Source organism: Stegostoma tigrinum, chromosome 7 (genome assembly GCF_030684315.1).
Source record: "Stegostoma tigrinum isolate sSteTig4 chromosome 7, sSteTig4.hap1, whole genome shotgun sequence".
In the NCBI taxonomy this organism is placed as follows: Eukaryota; Metazoa; Chordata; class Chondrichthyes; order Orectolobiformes; family Stegostomatidae; genus Stegostoma; species Stegostoma tigrinum.
Window position 1 is genome coordinate 59,140,745 of NC_081360.1, and position 23,338 is coordinate 59,164,082.

At 39.2% G+C, this 23,338-nt stretch overlaps 1 protein-coding gene across 3 annotated transcripts in view; it reads right to left on the reverse strand.

The window, feature by feature from the left end:
- The window catches only part of ly75 (lymphocyte antigen 75), a 141,921-nt gene that overhangs the window by 9,819 nt on the left and 108,764 nt on the right, over positions 1-23,338 (reverse strand). For all 3 annotated transcript variants that reach the window (XM_059647306.1, XM_048533646.2, XM_059647307.1), the window contains 8 exons: positions 22,387-22,613; positions 19,332-19,500; positions 18,358-18,525; positions 17,993-18,109; positions 16,421-16,615; positions 9,275-9,498; positions 4,746-4,920; positions 2,397-2,561 (listed from right to left, as the gene is read on the reverse strand). In XM_059647306.1, coding sequence (XP_059503289.1) covers positions 2,397-2,561; positions 4,746-4,920; positions 9,275-9,498; positions 16,421-16,615; positions 17,993-18,109; positions 18,358-18,525; positions 19,332-19,500; positions 22,387-22,613 — 1,440 coding nt within the window. The remainder of the gene's footprint in view (positions 1-2,396; positions 2,562-4,745; positions 4,921-9,274; positions 9,499-16,420; positions 16,616-17,992; positions 18,110-18,357; positions 18,526-19,331; positions 19,501-22,386; positions 22,614-23,338) is intronic.

Sequence of the window (23,338 nt, forward strand, 5' to 3'; positions counted from 1 at the left end):
ATGACTGACCTCCAGCAGCCACAACCATCTTCCTTTGTGCCAGGAATGACTTCAACAAGCGGTGAGATTCCCCTATTCCAATTGACTCCAGTTTTGCCAAGATGTGGCCTTAAACCTGAATGACAGTTACCCTCATCTCTCAAATCCAACTTTTTCATCTATATTTGAATGAACACTGTAATTAAGTCAAGGGCTGAGTAGTCTGGGTGGAACCCAAACTGTGCATGTCAGCAAGTCATTCCTGAGCAAATGCTGCTTGACAACACTGTTCATGACACCTTCCATCACGGTCGCGAGTAGACTGATAGGGAGGTATTTTAGCGGTATTGGACTTGTCCTGTGTTTTATGCGCAGCACATAGCCAGACAATTTTCCCCACATTGTTGGGTGGATGCCACTGTTATAGCTGTACGGAAAGATTCTGGAGCACACGTCTTCATTGCTATTGCCTGAATGTTGTCAGGGTTGATGGTCTTTGCATAATTCAGTGCTTCCAACTATTTCTTGACATGACTTGAAGTAAATTGAATTGGCTGAAGACTGATATCTGTGATGCTGGGGATCTCTGGCATAGACAAAACTGAATCATCCACAAAGCACTTCTGGTTGAAGACTGTTGCAAATACTTCAGCTTTTACACATATGCTGGACATTCCCCATCATTGAGAATGGGAACATTTGTGGACGCATCTCCTCTAGCATATGTTTCATTATCCAACACTATTCATGACTGGATGTGACAGGACTTGCAGAGCTGCCAGCATTGCTACCTCACTGTGTCAGGGACCCAGATTCGATTTCACTCTTGGGCGACTGTGTGGAGTTTGCACATTCTCCCAGTGTCAACGTGGCTTTCCTCTGGTTTTCTCTCACAGTGCAAAGGTGCACAGGTTAGATGGATTGGTCATTATAAGTCATTTCTTAGCGTGTAGGGATGTGCAGGCTAGGTGGATCAGCAGTGGGAAATGTACAGCTTCATGGATAGGGTTTCGGGGGCAGGGGAGAAGCGGGGAGGTGGGTGTATGGGACGGCATGGAATGCTCTTCAGAGGGTTGATATGAAATGGATAGGCTGAATTGCCTGTTTCCACAGTGTAGGGGATTCTGTAATTTTTTGTTCTGATCTATTGGCTGTGGAATTGTTTAGCCTTGCCTATCACTCGTTACTTGTGATGTTTGGCACCTAAGTAGTCCTGCGTTACAGTTTCAATTGGTTGAAACCTCAGTTTTAGGTAATGGTCGTGTGCTGTTTCTGGCATGTCCTACTGCACTGTCCATTGAGCCAGAGTTGATCCCCTGGCCTTCTGATAATGGTACAGTGGGTGATATGCCAACCATGAAGTTACAGATTGTGCTGGAATACAATCCTGCTCCTGATGGCCCAGAGCGCCTCATGGATGCCCAGTCTTGAGTTGCCAGTTCTGTTTGAAGTATATCCTGCTGACCATGGCAACGCTAACTTTTTGTGCAGCTATGTGGACCGCACAGAGTACGTGGCAGCAACTTCTTGAACCAGAGGTCAATACATCCCAAAGCTGACAGGTGTGCACAGACCCTCTGACTTCCTTATAAGGAACAATGGTGATAGTACTACATAACATCATGGTGGAGGGTATTCTCAAAGTGAATACTCGTCCACAAGCACTGTGCAGTGGTCACTCTCACTGATGCATTTGTGGCACACAGATTCATGAGGATGAGGTCAAGGATATTTTTACCTCTTGTTAGTTCCCTCGCCAGCTGACACAAAGCCTGTCCAGCAGTTATATTATTTTGGATGACTAGCCACTTCAGTTGTGGAAGTGGGGGGGTGGGGCTGGAGGGAAACGAACATGAAATAAAAGTAAGGTATATAATCTTAAAATTTGAGCTTGTTTGCGCAAAAGCAAGAATCAGAAAGAAATCTTCCGCAAGAAGATGAACTGAATCTAAAATTCTTCCCCTTATAAAAGCCTGTAGATGCCAGATTGCAAAAAAGTTTAAGAGAAAAATGGATTGAATATTATTCTCCACAAGTCTTGCAAACACAAAAGGAGTAAACTATGGTGCAGAACAGCCATTACCTAATGGATGCTGGGCTCCTGATCATTAAAATGTGTCACTGAGTTGACTATAAAAAGGTACATAACAGAATTCTAAAATGTTAGGCTTTACAAAAGAATTGGTGGACGGGGGGTGTGGGTGTAGGTGGGCACGAATTGAAATTATTAAAGAATAGATCTCCATAAACTACTATAAAGTTGCATTCCAAATCAGACAGGAAATAGCGCAAAGCATCCTCTTTGACATTTAATCTGGTACACAATATTTGAAAACTGCCACATCATAAATGCTGGACATTTTCTTAGTATTACAAATTACTGCATGGTAAATTAAACCATAGAAGGAAGAACATACCCAGTTTAGAACAGATTGTTTTGGTTTCTTCCATAGTAAATACAGACCAGTTATACAAGCCCATGTCAAATGCATAGCAGTGTCCTCTGAATGTGACCCATGATGGCTTCCCATTTTTCTGAGGGCAGAAGTCTGATCTCTTTTCCGGCTGACTAGGTGATGTTTCTGCAAAAAAGGAAAATTTAGTTATATTGATTCTTTATCTGAAGATATTTTTGATTAGAGCAAACTTGACTATGCATGCTTTTGGTTCTCTCCATTGAGATTAATATATTACACAGTCTGACAGAATTTCCCTGTAAGAAAGTTTGTATCAGTGGCATACCAATCGTGTTCAGTATCAGCCTCATGTGGTTGTATTTGCTTTATGGTATTCAACAAGTACAGGTTTTTCCCAGCCTGAAAAAAAGAACATAACAGCTCCACACTGAGGAGCCTCTTTTGCTTGGAGACTAAAAATTGATGGAAGTGGTGGCACATTTTGACCAGACTAATTAAACCTCAAGTTCTGTGCATGTTTTTAGATTGAGTCGGGCAGCGTCACATTTTTTATTTCATTGTCTATTGTGCAATAGTCAGAAATCCAAGGGAAATCCACTCAGCCATGCCAATTTGAATAATTAGTCATTCTAAATTTTTCCTGCCCTGACTTAAAATGCTACATTATATAAATAAAAAAATAAAGATTATAGGAGATTAGTAAGGAGACTTCCATAATAACTGGCATTTCAAACATCTGAGTCCAGGACACTTAGCAACAGCTGTTTGCAAGAACATGTTACGTACGAAAATACAGTCTCTTAACTGGAAGCGTAGCATTCTGTCATGGGAAATGCAGTGATCCCAAGATATTGCATTTTGCAATTAGTTAGTCAGTGATGGGAGAGTAGTGAATTGTGAGGATGATGCTGAGTGACTTCAGACAAACACTCACAAGTTGACCAAATAGGCAGGCACCAGGCAGGTGAACTTCAATGCAGAGAAATGAGAAGTAATGCATTTTGGTAGAAGAAACACAGAGACAATGCAGGCTCAATAGTTCAACTTTGAGACATACAGAAGTAGAGGTACCTTGAGGCTCTGCATGATTCTCTGAAGGTGGTTAGGCAAGTTAAAACAGCTGTTAAGGTGGTTTGCTTGTTAACAGAGGCATAGAGCATAAAAGCAAAAGTTATGCTGCACCTCTATCAATTACTGGTCACATCACATTGAGTATTGTGTTCAGTTCTAGGCACCTTATTGAAGGAATGATGTTAAAGCCCTGGCAACAGTGCTCATCTATCTACCAGAATGATACCAGAAATGAGAGATTCTATACAGAAGGAAAGATTAGAGAAATTCCCCTTGGAGTTGAGAAGATTAAGAGGTGACCTTATTGAGGTGTTCAAAATTATGAATAATTTTGACAGGGTAAAGAAGGGTATTTCACTTCCACTAGTTGCTATATCAGTAACTCGGGGTCAAAATTTCAAAGACTGTCAGCAAGACAGCTAGGAGTGAGGCGAAAAGATTTTACACAGTTGTTAGGATCTACCAAACAATCGCTGCCTGGGAGAGTGGTGAGGTGGATTTTGTAGGAGAGAAAGCTGGATATATATTTCGAAGTGATGAACTTAGAGGGCTGTAGCGATAGGGCTGGAGAATAGGACTAGCTGGGTAGCTCTTTCAGGAGCAGGCACAGACATGATGCTTGAAATGTTCTCATGCTGTACTGTAAAATTCTATGATTCTGTGTTATTCTGGGCAGCAGTGGCTCAGTAGTTAACACTGCAGCCTCACAGCGCCAGGGACACGGGTTCGATTCCAGCCTCGGGTGACTGTCTGTGTGGAGTTTGCACATTCTCCCCGTGTCTGCGTGGGTTTCCTCCGGGTGCTCCAGTTTCCTCCCACATTCCAAAGATGTGCAGACTAGGTGGATCGGCCATGCTAAATTGCCCGTATAGTTCAGGGGTGTGTGGGTTATAGGGGGATGGGTCTGGGTGGGATGCTTCAAGGGGCGGTGTGAACGTGTTGGGCCGAAGGGCCTGTTTCCATACTGTAGGGAATCTAATCTAACAAGAATCAATGAACTGAATATTCATCCCTCCATTTTCTAGTGAAAATATAACAATCTATAGAAGCAAAATATTATTAATAAACTTAAGTTCATTGATCTATTGCTTATGATAAGTTATTAGTTGACTTGCAAACGAAAATATGAGTTTTCTCAGGAACTCCAGGCCTTCTCTGATATCTATAAAATAACAGTATTTATATTAAATTATTCTAAATAAGACTTGGAGGTTACATAAGCAGTTGACTTTCACAATTCTGAGAGATTAAAGTATTTTCTCCAACTTTGATACGTACTTTTACTCTGGGAGGCATAACAAATAGCTCCTTCAACATCACTATTACAATCTGCACGGTTCCAGAATCCTTTAGTATCCATAAATACACAGCTCCCATCTGCATTAAGATTTTGATATTCCCAAGGTTTGTATTCCGAATTGCATCCATCTGACCACTCAAAAGTTGATCCTTCCTAGTATAAGAAAAGCAAAATGTAACAACAGAACGGTTGCAATGAGCTAGTTAAGATCTCCTCTTACATACTTAATTTTAAACCAAGTTCTTATCTTTGGATAGAGGAAGATGTAAAAAATCCACACAGCACGATAAAGCATAAAATAAACGTTTTAAATGAAATCAGTCAAAGTATTATGGTCACTGGAAATACAACAGTTACTCAAAAACAGAGTAACTTTCAGTATGGCAACCCTAAACTAGGAGACTTCAACATACAATCACAACTGATAAAACCAAAAGTCAATATTAGCAAGCAGTATCATTGGAGAAATGAATGGGTCTGAAAATTGACATATATCTGTGGCCAAGCAATTCATATTCAACAGTGTTGAACTAGATGGTGATAAAGTTAATAGATGCATTGCTGGCCATCTCCTAATTCTATCGATTCTGGAACAATGTCATGGATATTCAAAGGTTACTAATGTAACCCCTCTGCTTAAGGAAGGAAGGATAGTGAAAAATGGGGATGTATTTCTTCAGTGCTCTGAAAGCTGGATGAAATAGGGTGAATGGAGGCTTTGCTGGAGCATGAACACTGGTGTAAACAGCTTGTTTTTATCTGGGAACAGAAAACATAGGAGCGGGAGCAAACATTCTGCCTCTTGAGCCTGCTCCTTCATTCAATAATTGCGAGGTGAAGATTCTACCTGAATTTCACTTGCCTGCCCGTTTCCCATTCCTCTGTCTACAGGAGATCATAACTTTACTGATCCTAGACTTAAATATATTCAACAGTGGAGTTTCCACTGCCATCTGAATGCAGAAATATATTACCATCATTTCTAAATGATCATTCCCTTGAATGCAAGGTTGTACCTCCAACGTTTAGACTGCCCAGCCAGAGGGCCAACCTTTGTCTATCCTGACAAACCAAATCAGAATTTTGCATGTTTTAATTAAGTCACTTTTCGTTCTTCTAAACTTGAGTGAACAAAGGCCCCATTTATTTTAACACTTCATTGCAAGCCAAACCTCTCATCCCTGGGGTCAGTACCCTTACAGATTATGGTTTTTCTTCTAGGTCATTAATATAGCTGATGGTTGAGGGCCCAATACTGATCCACGGTTTGCCAGCTTGGAAGTAACCCATTCATCCTGGTTCTCCACCTCCTGTCCCATCAAATTTATATCCTTGCGAATATTATCTTTGGTATGTCACCATTCCAAAAGTAATTGGTCAAAAACTATTTCCTTTTCATTAAATAATGCTGACGTTGTCTGATTTTCCAAATTTATTGTTAAGATTTCCTTTGTAACAGATTGCAATAGCTTTCGATGACTTGGACAAATTGGTGCATAGTTCCCTGTTTTCTCTCTCCCTCCTTTCTTGAATATTAGTGTTAACACAAACCACCTTCTGGGACAGTACTAGAATCTAGGGTTTTTTGAAAATTACATCTTGTGCATCCACCATCTCCACAGTAGTCTTTTAGCTTCCTTGGATCTGGGCATTGAGATCCCAAGGGATTTGTCAGCTTTTAAACCCTCAAGTCTCTATGCTTCACCTCAAGTTCTGCATTCTCATTGGCATCTTAGTTACCCTCTACTTCTGATACATAGTGTGTTTTCTACTGCAAACATATGCACAATTTCCTGCTATTTCCTCATTACCCATGATAAATTTATCTTGTCTCTGTCTCTAAGTAATCCATAATTATTTTGGCTATATCCTGCATTTACATACTTGTAAAAGCTGTTACAATCTGTTTTATTTGTAGCTGGTTTACTCTCAACTTTGTCTTCTTTCTAAAATCAATTCTTTAGTCATACTATGCTGGCTTCTAAAATTCATACAGTTCTCTGAGTCACTACACTTCTTTGCAACATTATTAGCATTGTAAATACAATGTTAATCTCAACTACCTTGACTAGGTTAATGAATGGATTTGTCTAAGAAGCTATTTTTAAAAAATGACATTTTATTTTTTTGAATACTGAATTATTTCTTTAAAATATTTTCTACCAATCACTGCCATACTTGTTTTTGTCTATCCATCTAATGCACTCTAACCAGCACTCATTTCATTCCAACATAGTTGGCTTTGATTATGCTTGGGATTCTGATTTGGGGCTGGTGCATGTTGCTTTCTACAACCTATCTGTAATCTCATCTTCAAGTTTATCTTTGTTAATTTGGTTTGTTCAATTTAAGATGATGATTTAACTTCCCCACAATTTAATTACAGGCTCCAATTAAATCTTGCTTAGCACTGACCAATGTGTTGTGAATATGAAATTCATGTTTCAGAAAATAACATACAGCTTTAGGAATTAAAGTTTTTAAACTGTAGAAAAATTGAAGTATCCATTTGAAAAATGGTAAAAATAATTCTAATGCAAGTTGATATGAAAGCAGTTGAATAATAAATGATCTATTTAAAGGTTTGAAAAGTAGCCACAAGGTCAGGAGAAAGGGTTGTAAATCCATTAGCAATATATTACACACAAATTGCAGAATCACCATTTTGTTGAGAATAAAGTAATTTTCATTTGTTTAAGGACATTCCAAACTATGTCATATCATATAGTTAGGCTTTGAGTTAGAAGGTTCTTTTGCTCTCCTGAGTTTGGTTTTCACATCGAAGGGAGCTGTGGTTTTGGTGTAGACTCCAGCTCGGAGGTGGGAAAAGCAACGGAAATCAATTTTTGACAGGTCCCATCTTAAGTGGAGAAGGTTCCATATTGTTCACTTGAATGGCTTTCAGGTGAAAACTCAACCTCGGTTTGGAATTTGAAGACAATTTGGTTGGATGATTTGCCTAGCTTGTAGCTACAGGAAGAAAAAGCTATGATGTCCTCAGACTTCTGGCAAACGTCGATGTGGATGCTTAATTCATGACAAAGAAAGAAGCTGGATGATTTGCCTGGCTTGGACAAGAGGTAAGAATGCTGAAGTAACCCTCAGCTCAAACAATCAGGAAGGCTTCATTGCATTTTCCAACCTAAGTTTGAGCTGAGCAATCTACTGTTGAGTTTTTGAAGAGATTTTGTTGCTTGCCTGGCCGAAAGCTAATGGATGGATCTCTGGAGTTTTATACCACAGAAAACCGGAAAACTGATGAGAATTAGTGAATTCCAAAGTGCTATGGTATACTTTGGGCTAGACATGTGATCAGTGAATGAACCTCCAAGATTCTTCAGATGTACAACACAATGCATGGGATTGGGGTGGATTTTTGGATTTAAATGGAGGCTACAGTTTATAACACAATAGTGATGCAACTACGATTGCAATTGATGGTACTTTCCAAAAACTTCCTTGTATCACATTCATACCATACTACTAGTGCTGCTACATGTATCTCCTTAATTATTTCATTGATTACTAAATTAGTAGCTGATTAACTAATGTAATAGCAAGTTTTAGTCTCTTAGTTTGGAGGTGAAACAGGAACACTTTAGTTTTAACCTCCAGTAAAAGGTTAAAACTAAACAATAGAAATGCAACAACTCCTTTCCTTTCTCACCAAATTCCTAATGTTAACACAATGGCTACAAAGCACTGTTCTCTGATCACACAACACAGTAGCAAACATCGGCCACTTACTTTATGACTCTCACCCAAGTTACAACTGCTAAATCAGCTTCCTTACTGTAATTAACACTTATTTACACAATTAATTTTAACTGCTTGCCAGTCAACTTGCCAGGCAGCTTCTGTTAACTAGGCATGTTAACAGTTCCTTCTGTAATTTTAAAGTTTTAAAGTCAAATTCTAAGTTTTATTATTAATTACAACATGAGAAGTATCTACCTGAGAGATCTCATTTGCACCAAATTTCAGACTTCAGTATTTTAGTCTGAAAAACAATGATTCCTGTTCATGATGCTCCAGAATCTCTAAACTGCTGTTACACATTTAAAATGTGCCTAGATTTCTCCATGTGTTATGCTAAAGCAACATATCGCAGTTTACAGACTTTTGACATAGAAAAACAATAGATTCTGATTCACCTCAGACTTTTTGCATAGCCTTTTTACTTTCCAGTTCAAAGTTCAGATGTGGCTAACTACTGGGTTATCATTTAAGTAAATAAAATAATCAAAAGTTTTAAAATAAGACACTAAAACAATAGGCCCGAAATGTCAGCTTTTGTGCTCCTATGATGCTGCTTGGCCTGCTGTGTTCATTCAGCTTCACACTTTGTTATCTTGGATTCTCCAGCATCTGCAGTTCCCATTATTTCTGATCACTAAAACAACCCCTACAGCTGTATTGAATTTTAAGCAGCAACTGTTTTCATTTGTGAGTACTGTATTAATGTGATATAGTTATGTTCTATAAGGTGTCTTTTTAGAAGACTTACATCTTGACTGAACAAGCCAATCCAAAGAGGAAAACCATCCGACTTCACCAAGCTCTTCAGAAACAAGTGCTGAGATTCATTATAGACACTGACAAGTTGATATCCAGACATTTGACATTGTTGCAGTGCCTCATACCAATTCAGCTTCCTCTGAATTAACTGGTACGTATGGTTTCCATATTCTGCCTTTGCACGTGGAGCCTCAAAGTGACTCGGGTCAGGATCTAAAGATGTGAAAAATATTAAAAGTAAATCAGATGTGAAAAATATTAAAAGTAAATCACATTTTTATTCAACACTCATAACACATCATGTTCTAGAAGAAAAAAACACTTTGATGTTTGGACAGTATTGGTGAAAGCAAACTTTTAGAGATCGAAAGATGTTAGAATGTTTGTCACTGTGTTCAGCCAGCAAGGCAGTGTAGAAAAATATGAAGAAAAAAGTCAGGTTAGATGACTGAAAATGTTTATTTTACCGTAATATTATTAGGTCCTACAACAACTGCCCAACAACATGGTAAAGTTGAGCATACTGTGATCTACTCAGTTCCACAGTGAAGGCTAAGTTAAAGCATTTGAACATGACTTAGTTTAGGGAAGTCTTAGGTGACCACACACCCTTGGAGCTTACACTAGTTGCTCATACAGTTGCTCCAAGTTGTTCCAAAATTGATCACTTTTTTAAGATCCTCCATCTACCCCACTGCATTCAGAAGTCAGTACTGTTAGAGTTGCAAGGAAGACTGCTGCCTAGTTTATTGCTAGGCTGGATATGTTCGGAACAACACAAAGGAAAATCAATACCATTAAGCAAAAGAGGGTAAATAAAAGGAGAGAATGTTACATTAATCAACATAAGCTAACCCTTTTGGACCAAGAGACAAACACAGCTTGCTACTTCTCAGCACATTTATTACTTTGGCTTACAATTGAGAAAAAGGCACTTTCAAGATTTGAAAAATGTTGACAGTTCTGGCCTTGATTTCGATAAGAGAAATGGCAATGCAATATAAATGTTACAATAATGTTACGCAGAAGTCCCTGCAAAGTAGGATCAGAAGCAAAGGATTTTTAGTTAAAATGTTTAACATTACTTCTGCACAAACCAAATTTGACAGGAGGACCTCCAATATTGCTTCAGTTAAAGTAAAAGTTAAGGAATTATCATCAAATACCCTGCAGCTAAAAGAACACTCTGAGGGAATCTGCCATGAAGCTTCTACCTGCAGAACACAAAGCACATATGCAGTTCCTACAAAATTCCTGAAAATGTGCAGCAGATGATCAAGGCTGATGGAACAGTTCAATATCCTTCTCTGCAGCAACATGAAAAAAAATCACTGTCAATATAACCCTGGAACCAAATCAACGTGCAGACTAGTACAAGTGGCATTCATACCTCAAAAGATAAAGCAAAAGTCCAAATACTGTCAGAAACCATTCAGTTATATTTGTATCAGATGGGAAATAATATAATACAGGGCTTAAGCAGTATAATTTCATAAAATCTGTTTCTGCAGATCAATGCCGACCACTGTCTTCAGCCCATGCCAAGTAGGAGAGCAGGAGATGGCTCAGAGGAAGCACATAATATTTAGATTTGATTTTACAAAAAAATATATTTTATAATCTTCATGTTGGAGGCTAATGCTTTCATGCTGAAGTTCCAAGAACACTTTTCGTGTACAGAAATTCACCAAAGAAAAGCTAGCAAACTTGAGGAAGAAGATGTAACAAAGCAATCAACACATAACTCCAGACTCAATATCAAAGATTCAGTGCCTCCCAGAGAGAATGAGTCATCAGCATGAATAGACTCAGAAATTGGACAATACGCAAAACTAGGCACAAAAGCTGCATAGCAGTGACACAATGCCAGAATTAAGAGGCCTGAGGGTATTGTTCTAATAACAAGTGCTCAACGTAAGACAACACCAGCCTCTCTGACCTGCTATGTGGTAGTAGTACTTAGGAGGTCTAAACAGGAGAGTAAAGAGGCAATGATCTAAGAAGTGAGTGGGTGAATCTCGAGTTGTCGGGTTTCAAAGCATATACGTGTGCTTGAAGCTATCAATTTTGGACCAAAGAGACATACTTAAGCCGAATTTAAAATTGTGAAAAACTAGCAAGTGGAGGTCCAAACAGATTCAAATCGCTAATGAAGAGTCAAGTACATGATGAAAATCACACATTAATGGCATACTAGCAGTTATAACTAGAGGTCAAGAAAATAAAGTGTGTATAGCTTGTCTAGTCTTGAAACATTTCTACAAAGCCTTGCTTCAAGCATACCAAGAATACTATGTACGCTTCTAAGCACTGTATCCAAGATTTTGGCATTGAGAGGAATTCAGCATAGATTCATCAAAATGTTGGAAACCTAGCAACAATCAGAAGGGAGAGTGATTGCCCTTGACATCAGGGCAGCATGCAAATACTTATAGCATCAAGGGACCCTCGCAAACTGGAGTTAACTAGAATTAAGTGGAAAACTCTCCTCTGACAGGAGCAATATGCAGCACAAAGGAAAATGATTATGGTAAGATCATATAAAATAGGAACAAGAGTAAGCTGTTTGCCCCGAAGCCTGCACTGCGATTCAATAAGATCATGATTGATCTGGCATTGTTCCTCACATCCACTTTTCCGCATTTTCCCGGTTACCCTTGATTTTCTTACTGATTATCTGTCTATCAATCTAATTATCAAAGCATTAAATATACACAAGGATTCTGCCTCCACTGCTCTCCATGGCAAGGAGTTACAACCACTCAACCCTCAAAAAAAACGTCCTCCTCAGTCTGTTTTTGGTAATCATCTCAGTCCCAGGATATTACTGCAAGAAGTCCTCAGAATTTTTTTTTAAAATAACCTTGTTCAGGTGTATTCTTACATACCTCCAAGTTTCTCATCATGCTGACAAGGGAAAAATATCACTGTTCTTTTATTGTTGTTGGGTCAAAATCCTGAACCACCCTTCCTCGCAACCCTGCGTCCCCTAAGGATTGCACAGTTCAAGAAGGCAGATCACCATCACCTTGTCAATGGAAATAAATGCAGGCCTGGCCACAGCACCCTTATTCTATGAACAAATAGCAATTTCCCAAAGCATACGCTTTGGATTGAATTGGCTAATTGGCCAGGGGTTAGCTCAGTGCCTCAAGGCAAAAGCAGCAAAGGCAGACAGCAGCTACAGTTGTATCAGAGATAATGGGAACTGCAGATGCTGGAGAATCCAAGATAACAAAGTGTGGAGCTGGATGAACACAGCAGGCCAAGCTGCATCTCAGGAGCAAAAAAAGCTGATGTTTCGGGCCTAGACCCTTCATCAGAGAGTTGTCTGGTCAATTGGACTGGCAGCTCCTTTGAATTGGGATGATGCAAACAACAGCCTTACAAAATCAAAACAAAGAACTTAGGATGCTGAAGATCTGAAACAAACAAAACAAAAACAAATTGCTGGAGGAATTCAGCTAGTCTGGCAGCATCTGTGAAGCAGAAACGGAGTTAATGTTTCAACTCCAGTGACTCTTGTTCAGAATGGATAGTGGCTAGGAAAAATGTTGATGGCAGGGACTGACAGGGGCAAAGGAAGGAGCATTTAGATGGAGACAGATCCCAGAGAGAGAAAAAAGAAAGGGGTAGGCAGACAAGTATTGTTGTTGGTAATCCAAGCAAGAGAAGAAGCTAGATAGGTGATAATGGGTATGAGTACTTGAAAAGGGTTGGCTGCATTGGAAGCAACCCATTCCACGACAGGACCAGGGTTTGGATTGGGTAATAGACATGGAAGGAGGATTTCATGCTGTAAAAGTTGTTAAATTCACTGTTGAGTTTTGAAGGCTAAAAGGCACCCAAGCGAATGATAAGGTATTGTCCATCCAATTGGCATTGACGCTCATTGGAGCTCATTTGTACCACAGGTCCAAAACAGAAATTTTGGCATGGGAGCACGGTCGTGTATTGAAGTGGCAGGCTACTGGAAGTTCAGATCATTTTTAATGGACAATGTCCTTACAAAGCAAGGTAAGTTCTGCGCTGTTGGCCATAAAAGACCTATTTCAAAAATTACTGTTCATAAATTTAGAGATAGAAAGAACTGCAGATGTTGGAGTCTGAGATAACACAGCAGGCCAGGCAGCATCAGAGGAGCAGGAAAGCTGATGTTTTGGGTCAGGACCTTCTGAAGAAGGGTCCCAACCCAAAACGTCTGCTTGTTCATGAAGTTATTTGGGTCCCATGGTGAGCTGGACAGCTGTACACTGATGTGGAAGAGACTGATCAGAATGATCCAAAAAGTCCTTAAAAATTCAGTTCTGCCCTACATTGGCCCATTTATTGCTGTCAATGCCTTTCCTTGCTCCCTTTCAACGCTTTGAAAATTCGAACCATTCCAGAGACTTCAGGATCTACAGAATGGATATTTAATGTGTGCGGGCACAAATCCTGACCCTGCTCCTTTTGAAATCCTGGCTGTACTGCCTAATATGAAAAAGCAGAATGAGGGCTGATTTGAATGAGATTTTCACAATTACAAAAAGCATCATGGTTAGCTACAAACAGTGTTTCCGTTGGTAAGGGAAGTCTTCAAATCAGAGTAGACAGTCCTGAAGAAGAGTAATACCTGAAACATTGTCTGGCTTGTTGTGTTCTTCCAGCCTCCTGTTTGTCTACCTTGCATTTCAGCATCTGCAGTATTTTTGTCTCTATTCAGTACGGTAGTTTGGAAATCACTTCTGCAGACAAGGGATGGTACAAGTATAGAATTCTCTCCTCCAAAAGGCAATGTTAGCTCAATTAATATGTTTGATTTGGAGATTTATTGATTCTTGATAAACCTTATAAAATGATAGAGCCAAGGTGGATTTCCTCATTGAATGACAGTATCTCGGGGCGGCATGGTGGCTCAGTGGTTAGCACTGCTGTCTCATTGCACCAGGGACCCGGGTTCGATTCAACCCATGGGTGACTGTGTGGATTTTGCACATTCTCCCTGTGTGTTTGTAGGTTTCCTCCAATTGCTCCGGTTTCCTCCCACTTTCCAAAGATGTGCAGGCAGGTGAATTGGCCATGCTAGATTGCCTGTAGTGTTCAGGGATGTCTGGATTAGGTGGGTCTGGCTGGGATGCTCTGGGACCAAAGGGCCTGTTTCCACACTGTAGGGGTTCTGTTCTATTTTATTCTATAAAAAAGGTCAAATTTTGGCCTGTGATGTTATCCTGTCGTATATCACCATGGTTGCTCAGATAGGGTCAGAGAATCTTACGCTCCTTTACAGCAGGATTTATTGAGTAATCTAAAACCGAACATAAAACCAACGCATCCATTTTTCAAATTTTGACCTCTGCTTTCTGAGGTGTCATTGGCTTCATGCTTTACTAAAACATTTGAATTTCAATACTTCCATCTTTAAAGCTCACACGTAAACTGCATAACATACCTGCCCTTATCAAATAGTGCACTTTGAACAAGTGATATGAAAATGTTTTCATTTGCTAAATATAAAGAAACATACTGCCACTCCTTCTATCAGATTCAGGCCAAACAAGTTGGTGACGTGCCTCAGGACTCAACAGAAATTCTCATGAATGCCAAAATGCTGCACTTACCCAGTATGTTTGAATTTCTGACTGCTGGTTTTACCTTGTCCAGATTGCTGCAGGACTCCCTATAACAGTGGGATGAAATGATCATTTCCAAGGAGGCCTATTGTTTCTGACAATGGTCACCCTCAACACCCTCTCCTGACTTGCCTTACAGAATCCCTGGAAGCTATCCTGGCTTATGTCCAGAAATACAGTTTCACCAGCTATGTGGGTGTGCAGGGTGGTGTGGGCTGCTGAGCTGGGGGCTAATGGGGAAGGGGACTAGCAATAACAAGGGATAGGACTATTCTGTTTCAGATAGAGATCATGATGAGAAGGTTAGAAAATCAGCAGACAGGCAGACATTAAGTGACACGTCTTTAGTCATTCACATTGAAGGATTATCTTTCATTACAAAGTCTCTCAACTCAAGTTACTGAATTCAAGCTGGAGCCATAACTGGAAAGTGCAGAGGCTCCAGTGTAAATGGGCTGTAAAATCGCAGTCAGCTGCAGACACTTGCTCTCCACCACTGACTGGAAGATTTCACATTCAACAAAAAAGGTTTTAAATGCTTTTTGGCATCAAGTACACTCCCCTCCAGCCCCACCACACCCGGCACTTTTCCCTACAATTGCAGGAAGTGCTACACCTGCCCCCACACCTCCTCCCTCACCCACATCCCAGGTCCGGAGAAAACTTTCCACATCAACCAGAGGTTCACTTGCACATCTGCTAATGTGGTATACTGCACCCGCTGTACCGGTTGTGGTCTCCTCTACAATCGGGGAAACCAAGCAGAGGCTCGGGGACCGCTTTGCAGAACACCTACACTCAGTTCGCAATAAACAGCTGCACCTCCCAGTCGCAAACCATTTTAACTTCCCCTCCCATTCCTCAGACGAAATGTCCACCCTGGGCCTCCTGCAATGCCACAATGATGCCACTCGAAGGCTGCAGGAACAGCAACTCATATTCCGCTTGGGAACCCTGCAGCCCAATGGTATCAATGTGGATTTCACAAGCTTCAAAATCTCTCCTCCATCCACTGCATCCCAAAACCAGCCTAGCTCATCCCTGCCTCCCTAACCTGTTCGTCCTCTCACCTATCCCCTCCTCCCACCTCAAGCCGCATCCTCATTTCCTACCTACAAACTTCATCCCGCCCACTTGATCTGTCTGTCCTCCCCAAACTGACCTATCCCCTCCCTACCTTCCCACCTACACTCAACTGTAATGCTCCATCCCTGCCTCTTTGACCTGTCTACCTCCTCTCCACCCATCTTCTCCTCTATCCATTTTCTCTCCTCCTCCTCCTCTCTCCCTATTTATTTCAGAACCCTCTTCCCCTCCCCAGTTTCTGATGAAGGGTCTCGGCCCAAAACGTCAGCCTTCCTGCTCCTAAGATGCTGCTGGCCTGCTGTGTTCATCCAGCTCCACACTTTGTTATCTCGGATTCTCCAGCATCTGCAGTTCCTATTATCTCTGATACAGTGTATTAAAAATCATTTTAAATCACTGGTTTAGTTGTGGTCAGAAGAGTTACATTTGGTCCTTACCTTTATCAATTTTGCAAACAAAAATGCTTTGCAACATCAACTGTGTACGTAGCAAAGGATGGTTAAAGTGGTGCCAAAAACCATCCATACCAAGACCAACTGCTGGAAACATTTGTGCATCCCGAAAGTTGGGTCTACCCAAGTGCCAGTTTGAATACTTTATATAAGAACCATCATACCATATTGTATGATTACCTAAAGCAGGGGAAGAAAAAAAAGCACTTACTAATACTGTTTCTGGAACTTCAAAAAATCTGCAAATTTATAAACAGTTTTTCAGTGCAACGTGAAAGATAAACTTTTTTTTAAAAAACAGTAAGTCACACATCTTGGGCCTGGTCCCTCATTCAATACAATCATATCTGATGTTACACCTAAATTCTACTTTCCTACTTGCACTCATATTCCTCGAATCCCTAAGAATCCAAAAAAAAATCTACCTCTGTTAGCCTTAAATGTTCTCAATGATGGAGTACCACAACTTCTTGAGTAAAAACGACTAAAGATTCACAACACCTTGAGTGGGAATTTCTCATCTCAATGAATGAATCTTATCCTGAGGCTGCTTTCATCCTAAGTGACAGTAATACTGGAGAAGTCAGATCCGACTTGTGGGGTGCAATTAGGAACATGCAGTTGAGGCCAAATTCAGATCAGCCATAATCTGGTCAAAGGGCAAAGCAGGCTTGATTTGCTGAATTTCTTGCTTATCAACAATATAATCAGCTGGAGTAACACTGAGCAAACACTCTAAAGTTGTCTATGTTTTAAGAACATAGGGACAGGGACAGGGACAGGAGTAGGCCATTCAGCCTCTTGAGCCTGTTCCACCTTCAATGATAGGATGGCTGATTATTGGCCAAACTCCATGTTATTTGCCTTTGGCTCATATCCCTCAATACGTTTGCTTAACACAAGTTCAGCTATCTCAGATTTATACAATTTATAGCTATAATTTCATTTGATCAGACAACAGAAATTGCTGACCAGAGAAAAATGGATGGTACTGTGTTAAGCCTACTGCGCCCAGAGAGGGTCTCATTAATTAGTTTTCTGACACACAGCAAATGGGTTTGTTCTCTTTCCTGGAACACAGTTAATATTCACAAATTACAGTTCTTTATCCCAATATTCTGCCTCAGTGAGTGGCTGAAATGCAACAATGCCAAAAAAATGGCAAATATTAAATTTTAAAAGTTCTATCCTTGGATGATGTTATCAGACTTAGTACATTACAGTAAGTTATTGTGACACAAATAAGGCAGCTTCTTAGTTAAACAATATTTACAGATATGACTTAGTTCACAATTATTGAATAATCCTATACATCTAGTACAATTTCAAACTAATTCCATAATCACAACTTTTCAAATGACGAAATAGTTTCTAATTTAATTCTGCACTCTTGAAGAAATAAAGGTTTAATAATAAACAATCCAGTGATTACATTTGAAGAAAAATTGACACTATTACAATATTAGCTCGAAGAACACACCATCTATCACATATCCAGACACCAGGAAAGGAATTCAAACCACATAAGCTGGGAGTAAATCATTGGGCATTACTTACCATTATATTGAACACTTAGCCATACCCATTTAAACAGATAACTGTGAATTTTTAGCTGATCTGTGACAAAGTTGTTTTCTTCTTCACTTCTAATAGTCAAAATGTTGGACTGTGGATCTGTTTGGCACAAGATATTTGTATAAATTTCACCTTTCACCTGCATTACATGCATTCATGCTACAAATATTATGAGTTATTTAAGAAGCAGCTGGTTACAGTATTTTCCAACACTGTAACTTCATATTCTAAAGCACATCTCGTAAAGGGGTTACTGACTCAAATGTGTATGCAAATTTCTTGCCTGGAAGTGCTGACAAAGCAAGTAAACGAATTACAACCGACAAGAAACGCAGAATAATTCTTACCCAATTTCTTGCACATGCTGTGGACAGTGCTCCCTTGAAAAAACCTAGGCTTTTCAGCATTCAGTAGAAAGGCATAACAATTATTTCTGAATGGTATCCATAATGGTCCTTCAATCTTATGAGGGCACTTCACGGTTTCAACATCTGGCTTTTCAGGTGCAGTTTCTTCTGCCAAATTGAAATGCACATTTTAAAGGGTATAATAAAGTGGTTTTATTCCAAATAGATTGTATAAGAAACAGAAACAAAATAATCAATTATTCCACAAATAATTTTCCTTCAAAAGGACTGAATTCAACAGCAACATTTTGGTTTACAAATCTCTCTTAAAGCTCACTCAGCCTTTCGCATCAATAGCCTGCACCAGGCCCAAGACCCTTTTGATCTTTTGAATCAGTTTCCTTTGTGCCTCAAATTTCCCCTAGAACTTCCTCAGTAAACCCATTCACTTCATTATTTTTGTCTACATTCTCAAAAATGTTTTTTTAAAAAAAAATCATGTTTGGTCAACAAAGAGAGCTGACAAAGTTCCATTTGTCCATTGAGGTGCATCTTGAGATGATTCTCTTTGTTAAGGGTGTTGCTCATCACTGGTCCAACAAATGAGAAAAAAAGACTTTTTGCAAACCATATATCATCAGGATATCCCAAATTGCTTTGCTTTAGAACCATTAAGCACGAATGAATTATTGTTACTGCTGACAGGTCAGGTAAAGTGAGAGACAAATGTTGCTTAGTTAGGTCCCAAAAACAGCAAAACAAAAGAAATAACATTGCTGGTTTCAGTGATATTCACTGCAGATAAATGCTAACCATAAATAAGAACTTCAACTGCTCTACTTTGAATAGTGCTACAGAATTATTTGTATCAACTAAGGGTCAACTTTCACCTCATATTTGAAGAGGACACTTTTGGCAGTGTAGCATTCCCCCAGACATAAACGTGATGAATACTGATTAAGGAAGATACTTACTTTGTTGATCATGGCAAATGGCTCCTTCTAAAATTGAATCACAGCTCAAAGTTCTCCAGTACCCATCAATGTCCATGTACACACAATTGTCAACAGGCACAGAATCACCTTTGCTCCAATGACTGTACGTAGTGTGTCTTCCATCTGACCAGCGAAAGTGTAATCCGTCCTTTGAAATTGAAAGAAAAACAAACATTACATTGCTCATCACAAACTGATAGGTTGAATAGATCCACAGTTTATACCTGCATCTATAAAACACCAAAGAGAGTAAGAGTGTAGTCTACACACCATTCACTCACAAGTAGCAGTCTACTGGCTGCTTTCTTCAATTCTGAAATTAAACTCAATATTTGGACTTCAAGGTTCATTAAACAATAAGAGACAAATAAACCAAAATTCAAGATCTTCAATAGGGAACCTGAATTCTGAGAATATGGATTATAAAATTGGTATCATTGGTATATTTTGAACAAAAATCTCTACATTAGTCTTTGGATGGTGGCTGTGATTTAGTTTTACGGGCCATTGTTTGTTCATATTCAACTGGCGACATAGAAGGCAAAGAGATATTAGGAAGTCCACATGCACTTCAGTTTCACCACAGTTTTGCTTGCCTTTTGGATACCTTCCCAAACAGTCCAGCTGAGGGTTCAGAATTGGCAAGATCCTTCTAAAATAGTCCTAAAACACAAAAACTCTTTTTGAAAAGCCAATATTTGGGGCAGGGGAGAGGGTGGAATGGATTTAATTAACTTCAAATCATACTGAACTTTCTAAATAATTATCATGTAATACACTTGACTAGCATCTAAATACACTATGATTATACCCCAATTTGTGCTAATGGATCAAAGTAAATGATGAAGTTTTTAGGTGAATATCCAGGTGTTAAAAAACAGCTTCAAAATAAAACAAACAAATATTGTATGTGGAAGCATGAATGAGTTCCCAACATTTTGTGCACTGCTGTTCACAACAAATACTGTTTGCATTTTTACAGAAAACTATGAATATCCTTGAAGTGCTTAAGGGATATCGTTAAGCTGATTGTAAACATTCACCATCCCAAGCTGATAATGTTACACTATTTGTAAACACACCTTCAGTAGTACTGGAAAATATATACGGGAGCAGAATGGAAAAAGATAGCTTGTAAAGTTACAAGCAAGCCTGATGCCAACCGTATACAAAATGTAGAAACAACTAACTACAGTTTGCAAGAAATTATACTGTACTACAATAATGACAGGAATTTTAAAAGAAAGTGAAAAAAATGTTGCTTTGGGAAATTTAGACTTAAAAGATAAGTGCTGACATCAGAGCTACATATACAAATATATTTTTGTGGTAAGTTTGTTTTTCTCTTCGGTTTGAGTGGCATGGATTTTGTCAATACAAGAAGTAGACTGTAATTGTGTATTGTCCTATTCTAGTTTTCAGATGCATAACAATATTTTCCAAGTAACTTTTAGTTTTAGGAAAATTTAGAAACTCCCAGAAAACCTCAAGTGAAAGCAGTTGAAAGGATGACTGTACTTATTTTGTAACATTCAAGAGATGAGGGGGAGAGAGAGAGAGAGAGAGAAAGAGAGAGAGAGAGAGAGAGAAAAAGAGAGAGAAAGAGAGAGAGAGAGAGAGAATGGCTAATGGACTCATTTAGGGAGAAAGAAAACGTACAGGATGCTTGAGCTGCCTTTTCCTGTCTTTGTTGGTGAAGTCAATTATTCATGGAGGCTGCAGGGTCAGAAGCAAATGATATCTTTGCAAATAAAATAGGTTACTTTGTAGAACAGCAAGTCGGAAGAGAAGGCAATTATATCCATTAGATATCGAAATTAGCCGAATGTGCTACAAGGACTAAAGGGGCTGCAAGAAATCAAATTCAAAGGGTTGCTTCGGTTTAAAAAAAATACCAAATTTATTTTAGACTTGTTTGAAACATCCCAAGTTGACATGAAGATAGTGTGTGTGTTGGGGGGGTTACTTGGTATATTTCCTGTGTGTTTTACTTACACAGAAACAAACAGTTTAGCTCAGGAACAGGCTAAGCACTGCACACCAGAGGCAAAAGGACTATCAGAAATCTAAAGCTTTTCTGAAATAGAGGCACTAAGCTAAAATGAAGCAGTGATACTCCACTATTGAGCAGGAATGTAACAATTTTTAAGGAGTGAAGAAGAGTCATTTGGGAGGAGGAAGGACCCCAAGAAAGCTAATACTTCAGAGGATAGCAGGAATACTGGGAAATTGAAACCAATTCCTCAGAGTGGCGGTGCTTTGATTTACTCTGATGAAGAGAAGGAGCCTGAAAAATAGCTAAAGACAGTAAGGCAAAGTCAAAAGGAAAAATGGGAGGTTAGTCTAAGGTATCAACCAGATCAGAAATTGCTGCAAAAATTCAGTCTGTCTGACAGCAGTTGTGGAGAGAGAGCAGAGTTTTGGGTTCAATGACCCTTGTTTAGATAATAAAGTGTGAAGCTGGATGAACACAGCAGGCCAAGCAGCATCTCAGGAGCACCTGTGAAGCTGGATGAACACAGCAGGCCAAGCAGCACCTCAGGAGATACACTGGACCAGAAACATCAGCTCTACTTTCTCTCCACAGATGGTCCCAGACCTGCTGAATTTTTTCAGCAATTTCTGGTTTTGTTTCTGATTTCCGGCACAGGTATAAAACAAAATTCCTAACGTCTTTCAATGCTGAGGAAGAATCATACTGGACTCAAAACATTAACTCTCTTCACAGATGCTCCTCTCTGTGCTTGTTTCAGATTTCCAGCATCTGCATTATTTTGTATTTATTTTGTTTGTTTACTAGTGTTTGTTCTGCTTTTACCTTGTATAGCAAAATACATTTATTTTCACTTGCAGGACCGTGTGCCACAAATTCTCTTAGTTGATTACTGGGTATTCAAATTTCTTTTTAAATGTTAAGAGGATGGTAACAATATTCACTGCACTTTTCTTTAGCTCCATTAAAAAAGACACAGGGCTGGCTAGGACCATGTTTCGTATTCAGAAAATTAGTAAAAATTATACAACAGGAACGTACATCTTGACTGTATAGTCCGATCCACACTGGATAACCCAGAGTATTTGTAGTAACTGTGAGGAAAGCCTGATGGTAGGGTTCAGTGATGCTAACCAACTTGTTATTGTGTTCCTGGCACTCAGTTACCGCTTCTTCCCACGTAAGATTCTTTCTAATTATTGTATAGGTATGGTTGAGAAAGTTCAAAGTGTCATTTAAAGGATGGGTATCCTCCTCATTGATGATATCTAAAGAAAAGGAAGGAAGGAAAAAAATTATTAATGCTGGGTCAGCTAAATGTTTAATGCATAAATTAAAGAGCAACTCACACAGTGCAAATTAACAATGTTGGCAGTATTGCCAATAACAATCTTCCAGAACACCATGCTGAAGGTGGTGCAATTTATTTCAACAATTATTTATCCCAAATAAAATTCTTCTTCATCTATAATTATTCATTGAAGATATGTTTATTGTGCTTAAAAGTTCAATCTCAAATTTCTGTTTCACAGTTTAATATTAAAATGCAAAAGATGAGCAATCACTTCCAATATAGTCAGAAACTTCTTTCAAAAAAAATAAATCTTTCTACACAAGTTTCAGAATCTTGATTTCAAACCACACAAGAGACTTTTTAGTTGGTTCTTCTGACTTTTAATGGAGTTTGAAATCCGATCAAGAAAATTAGCCTCCCTGCAGAAAGTCTGACAGTTGGACCTTAGACATTCATCACACAACACAAAGCTGCACAACGTGTCTGTGAGGAAATGTGTGATGGAGATTTGAACATAGTCAGTGTTGGATGATCTGAAACTAAGTGAACGTAAAATGGGAATAAGTTTCAACAAAGTAATATTTAATTTGAAATGCCAACTCTGTCTCCACAGATGGTGCCAGACCTGTTAAGTCTCTCTGACACACCTTTTGTTTTTTGTTTAAAAATGGAAGAAAGGGGGCTGGCTCAGTAAGCATT